This window comes from Portunus trituberculatus, chromosome 44 (assembly GCF_017591435.1).
Source record: "Portunus trituberculatus isolate SZX2019 chromosome 44, ASM1759143v1, whole genome shotgun sequence".
Classification (NCBI taxonomy): Eukaryota; Metazoa; Arthropoda; class Malacostraca; order Decapoda; family Portunidae; genus Portunus; species Portunus trituberculatus.
Genome location: NC_059298.1, coordinates 13,633,278 through 13,649,660, shown reverse-complemented (window position 1 = coordinate 13,649,660; position 16,383 = coordinate 13,633,278). Strand labels below are relative to the sequence as shown.

General features: G+C 36.9%; 1 protein-coding gene across 1 annotated transcript; it reads right to left on the bottom strand.

Moving 5' to 3' along the window:
- Nucleotides 1–2,700: 2,700 nt before the first annotated feature.
- On the bottom strand, nt 2,701–14,501 carry LOC123518889 (Golgi reassembly-stacking protein 2-like). The gene is made up of 8 exons (XM_045279944.1): nt 14,317–14,501; nt 8,076–8,156; nt 7,378–7,581; nt 6,539–6,756; nt 5,987–6,107; nt 5,192–5,774; nt 4,368–4,445; nt 2,701–3,976 (listed from the first exon to the last, which is right to left on the bottom strand). Exons 1-8 carry the CDS (start codon nt 14,377–14,379, stop codon nt 3,894–3,896), a joined length of 1,431 nt encoding a protein of 476 aa, XP_045135879.1. The 5' UTR covers nt 14,380–14,501; the 3' UTR covers nt 2,701–3,893.
- Nucleotides 14,502–16,383: the final 1,882 nt, after the last annotated feature.

Sequence of the window (16,383 nt, the reverse complement as noted above, 5' to 3'; positions counted from 1 at the left end):
ATATTTCCAAAGGGATGGTAGCAAAATTTGAATATGATAATGTCTTATTCTTATCTAGTCTCAGAGCTTTAAATATTCCTCATAATCATATAATATTTGGGGTGCATATCATGTATTTTAAACTTATGACAGCATTGCTAATCTAAAGATGTATGTGGTGTGTTCACAAGGTAAATATGCTTGTCTGTCGTCACTTCACCCATCCCATAAATTTTAATCCAAAGTTAAAATAATAAACTCCCACTTTTGATATCCAGAATTGCATAAAGATGAAAATATATATGAAGTGGATGAAAAAAGACCACAACATAACGAGTAAAGCATGAATAACCAAACCCAGTGATAACACTGATATTTTAGTAAGCATTCAGGCCACTTAACCAGAAACAGTAATTGCAGACTACCATAGAAAAACAAACATAATAGGTACACAGCAAACCCTTGGCAAATCAGACCCTACAAAGTATGATATAGGATAAGTCATCAGACATACCTAAGCCACCACAAGTAAATACAGCATAAACTGCCTGGTTTATACAGCATATCACCCAACCCGCATTTTACCTAATATATGCTGACAACATCTCTCTATGTCTCACTTTTATCAGGGCCTTCTAGAAGTCAGGTTTCACTGTTGCATGGGGATCTTTTTCAACATTAGACTGAAAATAACAAAGGCAACAATCCAGCTCAAATTGATGATACCTTAAAAGTGAAACATGTTTCTTTGCTTCATATAAGTACAAGAAACATTCCTTCAAGAGTTGAAGATTACATGCTGGTAATGATTAGGGCACTTCATTGAGAAAAAAAAAAAAAAAAAAAAAAAATATATATATATATATATATATATATATATATATATATATATATATATATATATATATATATATATATATATATATATATATATATATATATATATATATATATATATATATATTTTCTTGGTTATTCATGGTGTATTCATTTTAATTGTTTCATGGTTTTTGGTGAGGCATCTGAAAACAAAGGCAGTTGGATTATTCAGGTCACCTATCCAGAAAACTATCCAGACAACTGAAAAACCACACATCCCACCTATGAATGCAAACAATTTTTAAAGTTAGAAAACACAATGGCACACTTATCTGCTTCTATCTCCTAAATCAAATACTTATATAAGATGCTTCACACAGGCAGGTCATGCTAAACAAGTATTCGATGTTTGAGAAATGTGAGAAATGTACATTCATGATACTTTCGTCATACAAGTTTCTTGTGATCAGTAACAAAAAATATATAAAAAAAAAATACTGGGCAAATGCTTTACATATGCCTAGCTTTAAGGTGCATATGCAACTGCATACTGCAATATGAGCAAAGCTGTCCATACTAGTTATTTCCACATTTTGCAACAATGGCAATTAACCTTTTTTTCTAGAAGCAAACAAAGAAAGCTACTCTTTTATTCTGGATTGGTCCATACCCTTAACATGATAAGAGGACAGAAGCATAACAGCCTGGATTATGAAAAATGGACAAAAGCAATGAGTGTATACAGTTCCAAACAAAGCCAGGATTCCCACCACCACACAAAAAAAATTTATTAAAAAAAGTGTAATAAACACAATATTCATATTTACTTATAAACACTTCCCCTTTCACTCCTTACACAGCTCGAAGCTATGAAGAAGCAGAAGTTGCAATACTTAGTGCTAAAGGTGATGGTAGTGCATTAATAAGTTTTTTCATAGAATAGTTGCTTATGCAATGCACATGTACTATAAAAAACAAAGCAAAGACTAGTGCATTTTGCTGTTTGAAATCAGAGTTGCTTTTTTGGAGAAAATGCCTAAAAGTTTACTATACTAGCAGTTCATACCATTTTTAGTTCTATAGAAGATATAACACTGATTGATATCGTGCAACTAGTTCTGTTTTGAAACTCCTCCATGAAGTTGCTGCTAACACAAAAGGCAGAGATGTTGCTAACAGACTCCTCTAGTGGAGCATTATTCCAGAGAAGGGACTGTGAATCCCTCCTCTATACTTTTATTCTTGCAGAGGGACAAGATGTGACATTCCTTGATTGACTAAACCCTTAGCAAACAATATTTCGGTTGATTGGCTTGATCTAATCTCATATACAAAATGATCAATCATTATTGCCAGTACAAAATGTGGCATGTGTCGATTTGTTAAGAAATTTTAGGATGGTAAGAAACATAATTCCCATTTTCACACAGGTTCTTCAATATGATGTAAGGGAAACCATTACATAAACCCTATTGTAAAAATAAAATTAGTCAGACTTTCAAAACATGCTTATAGTAGTACTAAGAATAAGAAAATATATTCCAACATGCATGACCTACTAATACAACCACTGCAGTGTGATAGTAAAACTCTGGATGAAAGCTAACAAAATGGAAATAAGTTCTAAGCTAAAAACATTACAAACTCCCAAGATTAAAGGAAAAAAAGTAAAAAAAAAAAAAAAAAAAAAAAAAAACCTGAATACAAGCATTGCCGAAATATGTTATCACTCATACACACACACACACACACACACACACACACACACACACACACACACACACACACACACACACACACACACACACACTAGTTTATTCATCATCACCTGGCATACCAATATATGATACACATCTAATAACACTGAATGTAATGATGTAATGGAATAAATAATATGCCTCATGCTTCTAATTTCATATAATTATATATTGCTTACTGTCAATAAAGAAATTTGTTTGTGTTATATAATAGCCAATAAACTTGTCTATGCATTACCATATTTAAAATACTCAATGCTTTTCTTTAATGTGCACTGACATTTATCAACCAGCATAAACTAGCTTACAAATAAATGAGGTTACCTGTAACAATAATTTCAAATATATATATATATATATATATATATATATATATATATATATATATATATATATATATATATATATATATATATATATATATATTCAAGGAATAATGTACAAGTGCAAGTCATAAACTTGTTAGTATAAAACAAGTGCTTCCCAATCTTTATATTTTGATCAATAATTTCTAGGTAATACCTTTTAGCATATTTTTAAATACTACAAGTGTTATTCAGAATTTAATCAATTCATCAAAATAAGTTGAGAATTCTTCATTCAAAATGACCAGGACTACAACTGTTCTGAATTTAAATTGTTTTCCCAGATATTGAGTACACACACACACAATTCATAATGGATTTACATTACAAAAACCTATCATAAATAAAACATTAGATGAAACTGTATTGCTAAACAATGTTGTCTGCTTTACAAGAACTTAGAACAGCACACTGGACAGAAACTTGATAAAACTATGATTAATAAAAAGACTTGTAACTTAATGAGGATTGTCAGATGGTTATATGTTTAGCTTGGTTTCCACTGCACCTGTATATGAAATTTATGGTGGGACAGCAAGAAAAAAGGAGATGCATCTGGAGGCTACCAGCATACAGAGATAATGCAAACTTCTTTACCCACCTATGTAACTTTACAGGTTAGTTCTGTAAAGAACACACTGCACTGATATATCCATGATATTTCGTCTAAAAAATTATAATAACATTCATAATGTTACTGTACAGCTCTAATCATCATAATTATATGGGATTGTGGATGAATAACAAATATCAGCATACAAAGACATGGAGATTTCATACTTTAGAATTCTGAACAAAGGATTCTCAACTTATATTTTACATACGTGTATGAAACATGATAGTGTTTTTTCATGACAAAGTAGACATTAATTTTACAGCAATGAGGGAATATGGATCACAGGACTATGTAATGAAACTGTAAATATATTTCTATACACCTCTCAAAAGATGACGTGGATCTTGAAAGCCACTTCTACTGCACAGGCTGGGGCTGCGTTGAGGGTTGTGCATTGCTCGAGATGTTTTGAAATGACTCAGGTGGTAAGGTGGCACTGACTGAAAATACAACCCAAATAACTTTTATGTAATAGCAATAGTAGGACTGCAGTAAGCTTACCTCACTTTCAATAATATTCTAAGCAATATAATTACATTCTAAACATGAGTAAAATTTGTGAATAAATGCTTCTAAACTTAAATAATATCATCATTGATGTTTTGCCCTCCTCTAAGAAGACCTCTGCAAAGTTGTGGCATAAATAACAAGAAAATAAGCAAGTGATAGTTAGATACATCATAACTTTTACAAACAATATTCATCTTTTTTTTTCTTTTTACACTGTTGCCTGCCTTACAATGTTCTACACTACAATCAGTTTTCTAAAAGGTGGAGATAAGGTGTATCTATATATTCAAGGTCATGTAAAATGTAATAAATCAGGTTTACCTGTAATAGGAGGCATTCCCGGCAGATTTATTGGTGTAGTCACCGGCATGCCGGGAATGGATGGCATTGCTGGCGGAGCTGGAAGACCAGGTTAAATGTTGTCACTGATCAGTTTTGTAACGGTATTCAAAATATAAATAATGAATAAAAGAACTATGCATAGCAGATGTATATATCCTTATTTCCATTTACCTTAACCAGTGAACATTCTTAGGCATCATATTTCCAACAAATATGGTGAAGTGGAGCATTAGGTGGTGTCATCAGCCTTCATCAGACAATAGTATAGAAAATAACAAATGTAATACTATGTAGTGCAAATATTACTGCATGGTCCAAAAACATCCGCAAAATACAGTAACTATTTCATAAGGTTGTACATATACTTTTTTTTTTTTTTACGGCCTATACCACCTATAGGCATACTTGAAGAGTATATGTGGGAAGCGCTGTTCAGCGTCTGCCCATTAGTGGTGCAGGCAATTTTATCTATAGTGGTACCCATATTAGAGCCCATATCACCACCCAAGCACATCTTTGGTGTAACCACTTAGAATCTGGGTATCACGGTGACATGTAGGTAACTTTAAACCACTCAACTAATGGCATAGCTTCAAAATGGTATGTAGTGGGACTCGAACCTATGCGTGGACGTCTGCCCAATCCCACGCTCACCACCTTATCCACTACACCACCACCTCCCTATGCTTTGCCTTTATCTACCTAATGGCAGTTCTCCAAGCTACACAATCTCAGGCAGTCTTCCTACACTATGTTTAGAAAAAGGCATCACTACATTTATGTGGAGCCAAAAAAAAACTCACCAGTAAAGGCCGGTGGAGGGACAACTGGAGACGAGTAGTACTGACTGACAGCTGGACTAGGCTGCATGCCTGCAGCACCAGATAATGGAATCATGGGAACACTGGGATCAGGGTTCCCTAATGACTGAGGCAAACTAGGCATACTTGGGACAGTGGGAGCACCACCCATGGTCAAAGGACTGGGTTGAGAAAGAGGTGGAGGAGGAAGACCTGGGTTCAATGGAGAAACATCTGATGGAGGAGGAGGATGCATGGGAACTTCAGCAGTCTGGACAAGGGGTTGGGGAGGAGTCTGTGTTGGAATTTCTGTAGTGATATGTGTTGTTGGAGTCGTGAAACTAGCAGGTATTTCTGAAGGTGGAGGTAGTGACGAGGGTGTGAAAGAGGTATGAGGAGGAATGTTGGGGATCGCAGAAGGAACAACTGGGAGGGTGGCAGTAGTCGTTGCTGTTGCAGATGCTGTGGTAAATGCAGTGGGTGGAGGAATTGTGGAGCCTGCAGTTGCCACTACTGGTGTGCTCTCGCCAACATTTATTCCTGTCACACTGGAGGCAAGAGCTTCAACATCATTTCCAGTAGCCACCTGCAAAAGAACCACATGAATAATCTCATATAGGGTGGCCTAAACAAAGCACCACACACTCACATACACATCATTCACACTTAGTCCCACTAGTCCTTGGTGGAGGGGAAGTCTCGTGGACCACACAAAGCTCCTCATGTATCACTCCTGTTCTCCCTCCATGAATTCAAACTTATTTGATTGCATTAAAAATAGTCTCCTTAAGAACATACCTGCAACAAAGGTTCAGGATCTGAGCTACCACTTGGTGATTCCTTTGAAATGTCAGTTTTGACTTCACCTCTCTGTGTTGGAATACGATGGAGGTATCCATATCCAATGCCACACCCCAAGCTATCCAGAGAAAATTAAAGAAGATTAGCACTAATAATATCCTGATTGTGAAAGCTTATTTCTTTTAGTAAAAATCTTTGTTTTCAAATTATGCTATTTTATGATCAGTCGTTACTCAAATTTTCATACAAACATTGAGGAGAGATTTCATATGAAAATGAATTATATAAAGCACCATTTATGATTAATTTAATATTCAATTTAATATGCATCAAGCAACTAAAGTCTATATGAACACATAAAAAGAAATTTTATATATTACTAAGTAATGGTAAAGTACACATATAAACTACACCCACAAAACTGGGGGAAAGTGCACAAAAAAAAATTGGTGAGATGGGAGTTGGGACTGTGCACTCTGTAACAGATGAATTAAAGTTATCAATACTGTAACAAACTTGCTATAACCACAAGTGCATTATGAAACCAACCTTCCAGATCCTCCCCACTGAGTGTCTGGCGTCACTGTAACTTCCCTGCACGAATCTGTCTCCACATTGTACACATACAGCTTGAGGGGACGACCTTCATGGGCTTCTATGAGTGAGAACAAGTCTTCGCTCTCATGCAGAACAGAGTCAGCACCAATGATATAGTCTTTAAATCCTTTAAGCCCAGCAATGTCAGCAGGAGAGTTGGGCTCCACATCCTGAAATAAAAACAGTGACTTGTGTTCACACTGATCTCAAACATACTTATACATGTCAGTTTTTTTATCCTGTACAAGTGAACAAAAAACAGTATCAATAGACTGCTACCATGTGAGTATAGCTACAATATCATGAATTTGTATCCTTCTACTATGTTTTAAGCTTCCTCTGCTATTATAGCTCTTACTCAGACTTCATGTCACAAAGTTTAAGCCAATCATTATAAAACATACAAGAATATAATAATTACACAAAGTAGGTCAACAACTATGCAGCTGATAATCACTTCTTATGCTCAATTTCATCATCATGACATACTAGTGAACTGTATTTGCATAATCAGAAACAGCTCCAAGAATATAGAAGTAGTAAAAAGGTAAATAAAATTACAAAGTCTATTCCCTACTTCCTTGCCAACCAAAGTTCATAAACAGTGAAATTTGCATAACCAGTCATACTTGTAATCATAATGAGGTTTACTAAACACAGGGATCAGATTCATGAAGCAATGATTTATAATTTACAGGTAGAGAAATTGCTCATATTCAAGATTACTTGGCACTTGGTAAAAATATGCTGAACATAATAGATACAAAAATAAAAGAAAATATGTGTCTTACCAATATGTGCCAAACATTTTCATTGGCACCTTCAAATGAGCAAAATCGTATAGAGACACCAAGCAGACCCTGGCCGCCCCACAGGTTGGATGGCACAATATCGACAGTACGAATGGTTTGAGTCTTGCTACTGTACACTGTCATTTTGAGATTCTTCTCAATTGATCCTTTTAAAAGCTCTTTCAGGGTATCATTATCCTGATCCTGAAAAAACACTTGTACCATTAAAGGAAAAGAAACTTTTCCTTTTAAAATCATGCAACCTTAATTACTAAGAATATTATTTCTATCCTTTCTTGTTATTATCCTCTGGTAAATATGATGCATCATGAATTAATGGAAGTAGCATACTTATGTATGTCAACTAACAGAAACTAAAAATCATGAAATGTAAAGACTCCTTTTCTCTTTCTCAAGAACTCATTACCTTAAAATCAATCAAAATTGTATCTCATTACAGAAAGTACCTTCTAAATAAGATTTGTAAGCAATGGAACAAGACAGATAAAAGTAAAATACAAAGTAAAATAAAGCAAAAACTGTTTGCATGAACTTAAAAAGAGAAGGAAATTTCCTGTGAGAAAGGTGTACTATTCTTAATTTTTCCTGTAAAGTGTAGTCACTAATACATATGTACAAGACAAATCTGTATTTCCATAACATGAACATTTTCATACATTCCACTCATCAGCACTTACTAGTCTTGTATTTCCAATAGAGACTATGAAGTCAAAAAATGCCTCAAGTCCAGCAATCTGTCCAGGTGAATTTTCCTGTACCTGAAATAGTATAAAAAAAAACTAATAATAAATTATTATCTAAATCATGACAGAAAATCTGGTAGATTAGATGTTGCTATGTCAGTCAAACAAGCTTCTGAGTAATACAAACCCATATTTCACCCTGAAACACTCCCAGTTATGCAAAGCTTTAGAATAAAATTTATGCCTGATGAAAATGTAGTAATGCTGAAACTGATGAACAACAATGGACTTATTTATCCACACATATCAGATGAATACTCAGAGAATAACATAATTAATTTAATCTACTATAAAATTATTAAAAAGTATCATTAACTGCCTCAAGGTATGATAAAATCAACTTGAAGTGAATGAAAGGCATTTTATCCAAAATTCTAAAAAATTCAGATCATAATTCTGACAAGCTAGACTTTGTGGCATCTTATAAAGCTATTAGATTCCCTCCCTAGATAGCCATAAACACCACACTGGACTTTGTTACTGCTGAGACAATTCTTCATTCCCATCATCTTAGATCTTACTCTGGTGCCTACTCCTGCTCCTGCTGTTTCCTGGTCAGATTTCTCTACCTGCTTGCCTGATTGCCCTTGCCAGGTTACATTTGCATATCTTCCTTGATGGCTATGGCTTTGGCTATAATTTGGTGTGTTATATTAGTGTTTTATCAGTGCAGTGTTATTATTCTTAACTTTTTTTTTTCTTTTTTTTTCTTTTTTTACGTAGGGAAGAGGGCCAGCCAAGGGCAAAAAAAAGAAAGGATTAAAGAAAAGGCCCATTTGAGTGCTGGCTCTCTAAAAAGTAACAAAGCGTCAGCCAAAATTAGGGAGCAAATGCCTCGATACCTCCCTCTTAAAATAAGACAAGTCGTAGGAAGTCGGAAATACAGATGCAAGGAGGGAGTTCCAGAGTTTACCAGTGAAAGGGATGAATGATTGATAGTACTGGTTAACTCTTGCATTACAGAGTTGGACAGAATAGGGATGAGAGGAAGAAGAAAGCCTTGTGCAGCGAGGCCACAAGACGAAGGGAGGCATGCAGTTAGTAAGATCACTTCAACGGTCAGCATGAAAATAGCAATAAAAGATAGAAAGAGATGCAACATTTCGGCGGTGAGAAAAAGGCTGAAGACAGTTAATCAGAGGAGGGGAGTTGATGAGATGAAAAGCTTTTGATTCCACCCTATCTAGTAAAACTGTGTGACTGGAACCCCCCAAACATGCGAGGAGTACTCCATACACGGCAGATAAGGCCCTTATACAGAGTAAGCAGTTGGAGGGGTGAGAAAAACTGGTGGAGACGCCTCAGAACACCTAACTTCATAGAAGCTGTTTTAGCAAGGGATGAAATGTGATGTTTCCAGTTAAGATTATGAGTAAAGGACAGACCGAGGATATTTATTGTGGAAGAGGGAGACAGTTGAGTGTCATTGAAAAAGAGGGGATAGTTGTCTGGAAGGTTGTATCGAGTTAATAGATGGAGGAATTGAGTTTTTGAGGCATTGAAAACTACTAGATTTTCTCTGCCCCAATCAGAAGTCATAGAAAGATCAGAAGTCAGGCATTCTGTTGTGTCCCTGCGTGATCTGTTGACTTCCTGAAGGGTTGGTCATCTCTGAAAGGACGTGGAAAGATGTAAGGTGGTATCTATATGACACACCCAGTGATTTCATAGTGATTTTCCTGGCCTGTGAATAGGCTGCTGCTTGTATCATATGTGGCACCCCCTGATGAAGCAAAGTAAGCGACACTAACAAGAAATTCAGAAAATGGTGTATGAAAGTTCTCCATCACCAAGCCTCACTCCAGTGAACTGTCAAACACTGTTTACTCATCAATTTGAGACTAAGGCTTGCTGGCCACACACTGGCTGGCCAGGCAATGACGCATCCCTCAGGCAGCACCCAACCTCTCAGGACCTTGCCTCGCTGCTGTATGAAATTGTGGATGCACATCAGAATGAAAATAAATCCTTAACATTATTAAAAAATGTTGACCTTATGGTCACTTCAGATTGGATTCGAGGTATGATAGTTATACCATTGTGTTAGAGCAGGATTTTGCCTATTCAATGCAGGTCATACTCAATTCTGACCGACATGTCACTTACCTAACTTAAGCAGAGGGTGCTACATATATTTTCCTACTTATGTGATGAGTTTTGATATGATGCTCTTTTATGGTTGTTTGCTAGTGTCTCCAGCTCAGCTTGTCAGTGGTGGAATACTCTATTATATCACTGTGTGTGTTACTATCTTGTGTTTTACATATATAAGCACAAATTAAATGTTTAATTATATATTTCATATTTCCATTATTTATGTCTCTTGTTCAGACAGTACAAACGCATATACTTATTTCATTGCATATTACCTAGTGTGCTTAGGTCACCACTTAGAAAACATTGAACTAGTATCTTATTTATCTTCCTTTTGTGCTGGTAAAAATGTAGTCCTGATGGGTGACTTCAATTTACCATCTATAATTGGTCTGGTCCTGTTCCAGTTCCTTAATCAGTCACTTATTCGTCGAACTCTTTGTTTTCCTTGGCCTCACACAATGTGTTAAATTTCCTACTTTTCTTAGTTCTGGTAACATTCTTGACTTGGTTCTTACTTCCAAGCATGATCGTGTATCTAGGCTCGACAGCATTGCTCCATCTCCAGGCTGTGGCCATGTAGGTATTCTTTTTACACTAACGTTTTCATCTACCTCCTCTTCTGTTATCCCTCCTGATCGTTTTGACTGGTTTCGTTGCAATACTCTCCAGTTTCAATATTATTTGTCTGGCACTGGCTGGGATTCCTTATTTAGTGGTCACTGTTACACAAAGTTTACTGAGATTCTAATGGATGCCTTCACTGTGTTTGTTCCAGTCCAGTCAAATTTTAACAGATCTATAAGACCACTTAGGGCCAGTTCTATTTCTAAGGACCTCCAGAGGACACAGGGAGTAGCTTGGCGCAACTACAAGCTTTTAAGAATCTCTCATTGTCGACATTCCCTTTTAACCGTGTGGAGCTGGGGGGGGTTTTTTTAGGGATCTGAATATTCAACACAAAAATTATGTTAACCTTGCAATTATTAATTATGAGCATTCCTTAGCTGCCTCTGGTGATACCTGGAGGTTTCACGGTTACTTAAGGAAGATCAATCTCCCTACAGTAGGCCCTCTCATGGTTGATGGGTCTTGGGTAGAGGACTGTAATAGTATGGCAGATTGCTTGGTACAGTGTTTCTCATCAGTGTTTGTCCAAGGTTCACTGCCAGATCCTCACCCCCATCAAATAGCCAACTCTCTTTTTGTTTTCAAGGAATTCACAGTAAGTGATGTTATGGTGGCTTTAAATAAGATTAAATTATCTCCTAGTTGTGGTCCTGATGGCCTCCCCTGTATTGCGTTCAAAAAGTGTGCCCCTACCTTATGCTATCCTTTGTATCTAATCTTCTGCAAAAGCATTTCTTCTATGAAGGTTCCTTGTCTGGAAATTTACTAATGTTATGCCTCTTTTTAAAGGTGGTTCACATTCCAGTCATTCAAACTACAGGCCTATAAGTCTAACCTCTGTCTGTTCTAAAGACTCTTGAAAGGCTCATTATCTCTCAACTTTATGGTTACCTGGACAGTAATAACTGGCTCTCTGTACCTCAATTTGGTTTTCATTCTGGATTTTGTTTTTGATCAAGTTCTCCTTACCTATGATTATGTTAGTTTTCATCTTGACCAAGGCTTGGATGTGGATGTTCTACTTTTTTATTATAGTAAAGCCTTTGATGTAGTGAACCACCAAGTATTATTATCAAAATTATTTCAAATTGGTATCAGAAATCCCCTGCTTGGCTGGATCTGTGATTTCCTTACTAGTCGGAAAATTAAAGTTGTTTTTCGTCACTCCTCTAGTCACGTATCTGATGTTCCTAGTGGTGTTCACCAAGGCTCAGTCCTTGGTCCCCTATTGTTTTTTATTTATATTAACCATGTCACCGCTCATCTTAATTGCAAATCAGTTTTATTTGCCGATGATCTCAAAGTGTATCTTGCCGTTCCATCAAAGAAATCAAATGCTTGTGATGCTAATATGTCTTTACAAAATGATGTCCAGTTGCTATACCAAAGAAGTCTATCTTGGGGTCTTTCCTTTTCCATCAATAAATGTGCTTGTATACATATTTTTGTCACACATGTTTGGCCTATTATTGACTTTGGTAGTGTTGTTTGGAATACTGGCTTCCTGAGTGATGTACACATGCTGGAATCTGTTCAGAGGAGGTGGACTAAAAAGGTTGAAGGTTTTGGTGACCTACCATACTCAAAAAGAATATCTAGACTGAAATTGTTCTTTATTAAGGGTAGATTGCTGAGAGCTGATTTGATTCAAGTATGGAAGATTTTGCATGGTTTGAGTCCTCAACTAAATGGTCTATTTTCTACAGCCACTTTGAGTAAAACAAGGGGCCACAGTTTGAAGATCTTAGTGCCTCATAATTCCACTGATGTTAGAAGTCGTTTCTTTTCACTACAGGTCATCAACAACTGGAATTCTCTACCTGAAATAGTTGTCAGCTCAATCTATCCAGTCCTTCAAACATTTGCTTGAACAATTCCTGGGTCATCGTCTTTATAAGTATTGTTAGCTACGTTCTTGTATGAGTTATGGGCAATGTCCCCAAGAAACCGTCCCGTGCGCTCGCCTCAATTCCCGGCTCTCACTTTGCAGCTCCTCTACGTTCTTGTGTGAGTTATGGGCACTGTCCCCGAGAAACCGTCGCGCGCGCTCGCCTCAATTCCCGGCTCCTACTTCGCAGCTCCTCGACCTAGCTGATTTGACGTCAAATATTGGTCAGAGAGAGAGAGAGAGAGAGAGAGAGAGAGAGAGAGAGAGAGAGAGAGAGAGAGAGAGAGAGAGAGAGAGAGAGAGAGAGAGAGAGAGAGATGGTAACGAATAAGGCAGCGTTTCTCAACCTTTTTACCCTTGCATAACCCTTAAAATACATGACGTCTTAAGGAACCCCTGCTTAAAAAACAAAATGATATACCATATATTTCTCATTTTATGTGGCGTCAAATCAGCTGGGTGGAAGAGCTGTGAAGGGGGAGCCAGGAATCGAGGCGAGCGCACGGGACGGTTTCTCGGGGACAGTGCCGACTTATGTTCTGCATCTAAAACTAGCCAACTGTCCTGCAGTCCTTTAGCAGTACACTAGTAGTTTTGTTTGGAAGATGCAGAAGAAACAGATGAGGGATCAAGACCCTCATCTTGGTAAGAAACCATCAATCAATTTTAATACAGTGATGTGTCACAAATAGATGGATTATAATTACAGACTCCAATACGGCTAAATAAATAAACAGATATATATATATCTATCTATATATATATATATATATATATATGTTTTTCGCACAAGGGTGCGTTCGTCCGGTTTTAGTTGGTAGAGTAGTGTGCCAAAGTCCATTTTCTCTAGACGTCTTTCGGTCTTGATCAGACCATCTTCAGGAGAGAAGTGATTGCAACTAGTGAGGATGCGGGCTTAGTTGCAATCACTTCTCTCCTGAAGATGGTCTGATCAAGACCGAAAGACGTCTAGAGAAAATGGGCTTTGGCACACTACTCTACCAACTAAAATCGACTTGTGCGAAAAACACAAAATACGCTGTACAAAAAGAATAATGCAGACCTTGCTGTTGACTTCAATAGTACATGCATTCAAAATGGTCTACTCCCGAAATATATATATATATATATATATATATATATATATATATATATATATATATATATATATACACACACATATACAAATTACCTAGAGTTTTTGGGTGGAGCAACATCATAAATAAACTTAAATCAACACATGCGCCAGTCCCGGGCATCACATCCTGTAGCAGAAGAGCTCTCCCAGCACAACTATTATGACACCAATGAACCTGTAACTTAGTAACTGCCTAACCCCCGGTCATTGAAATATCACACGACAAACATCACCTGGAAAAACGAGAAGTGAGCGATGTGACCAAAAACTCGAATTACGTAACTGCAAATTACCCGAATAGTTACTCACGGGTCTGGTAAAGGTACAAAATAAGATCTGACATGATAACATACGAAGCTGATGTAGGGTATAGCAGATTTCTTACCACCTCTCCACAAGCAGGTGTTAATAGTTTAATACTTTACCCTCAGCACGTGGTAGCCTTCAGTGCCTCCTCCTGGAATCTGAACACTCTGCGAACCTCCCATCTTGGCGGCACAGCTCAAGGGAAGGTAGTATTATCTCGCTATATACAAGGAAGCAGCATACAGGGAACACACATACAGACTCAGCAGCCCGAGACACGGTGGCACTTGGGGATTGTGGGTAAACAGCTGATGTGGAGGTTACAAGTACGGATATAAAAGGTCAAATACTACCCTTATCCTACAATATTCCAAGATTTTTTGGTTATTTATGACCATATGTATATAGTTAATGGTAACAAATGGTTTCAATATTTACTTATGTGTCTACTGGTCCGGGAAACTCCAATTATTGTTTCCGTTATGTATCCTTCATGTTTGACGCTAGCTATGCCGGAGGGAATATGACATGGTTTTATTGCAATATTATGAAGATCGTTTCCTGAGAAGAACATTATTTGATTGAAATCGAATTAATTACATATACAATCGAAAAAATCAATTGCATGGCATCAAAGTAATTTGTATGTGTGGCAGCATCTTCATCGAAAGGAAAGACAAATGTGTCATACAAGGATTTTGCTCCTAGGTGTCATATGGCATCTCAACTAATCAGTCCATGTATTATATTCAAAAGAATGCAGTCACTACGCAGTTTTTTTTTTTTCTAATGCTCTCTCTCTCTCTCTCTCTCTCTCTCTCTCTCTCTCTCTCTCTCTCTGCTATAACAAAGGATTGATTCAGCTGCCCCTCATCCACAATCCATCATATTAACATTTAGTGGACCCAGAGTGCAATTGTTCATCACACTATGACCACTTGCGTTCATCCTCTCCGAAGTTTGTTTCTGAGCGATCACCGATGGCGAGTCTGATGAGACAGACACTACAGACTACTCCAACATCTGTGAAATGTGAATATCTCCTCATGGACAATAATTTGGACATCATCATAGCAAGGCATCCACAATTTGGTGAGACTTGATATTGTAATATAATTAGTTCCATATTACTAGAAAAAAAATTATAAATCAATCATACAGAAACTAGTTTCGGACACAAAGCTTCGAGCACACACACACACACACACACACACACACTGTGTGTGCATTAGTTGCAAACTTGCAATCAATGAACCAGGGGAATGTCTAGGATATGCCCAGATAGGGGCACAATCTGTAGAGGGGTGACATACTGTATTGACATAAAAAAAAAAAAAAATATATATATATATATATATATATATATATATATATATATATATATATATATATATATATATATATATATATATATATATGAATAGTACGACTGTTTATTTGCAGAAAATAATGCTAGATTGAACGATTTCACAATATGGAAACATGGCCCAATATGGCATAGAGAACTTTTACAAAATATGAATCCCCATTCCCATTTCTCCGGGATTTCAGTGTGTGTAATTCAAAATGGTAAAGTATATTACACATAAAACCAAAGAGGTTAAATTATAAGAATGCGGCGTGACGTCACAAAAGTTAAGCCAGCGCGCTATTGGTCCACTGCTGCCTTTACCCCCTTACATCCAAAACATTGCCGACCGCCCATTGAAAATACATGGGAACGCCTGAGTTACGCTCCTTATTTTCCGTCTTATGCCCATGTTTCAAGGCTGCCCACCATATATGTGACCTTAATAGACTCGCAATAGTCGTGGCATACTGTGCCATGAAGATTCAGACGGTAAATCATACAACTAGGTAAACAGACACACACACTAATTCACAGTTAGAATATGCAGCTTGTGTCTGGTCACCGCATAGGAAGAAAAATGTGAAGAAGGTAGAAAGGGTACAGAGGCTGGCAACAAGGATGGTACCAGGACTCAGGGAGTTAGACTATGAGGAAGCTGGGGCTGACCACATTAGAAGAGAGAAGAACAAGAAGAGACATGATAACTATGTATAAACTGCTGAACAAGATTGACATACTGGACAGAGAGTTGATAAAGGTGACCACAAGTAATCATCTCCGAGGACATGGAAAAAAGCTAATAAAAGACATCTGTCTAAATGACGTGAGAAAATAC

Coding starts and splice junctions, on each gene's coding strand:
- LOC123518889 (XM_045279944.1), bottom strand. CDS start 14,379: ATGGGAGGTTCGCAGAGTGTTCAGATTCCAGGAGGAGGCACTGAAGGC. Junction 7,582..8,075: donor CTATTGGAAATACAAGACTA/GTAAGTGCTGAT, acceptor GTGTTTTTTCAG/GATCAGGATAATGATACCCT. Junction 3,977..4,367: donor GGGAATGCCTCCTATTACAG/GTAAACCTGATT, acceptor TTGTATTTTCAG/TCAGTGCCACCTTACCACCT.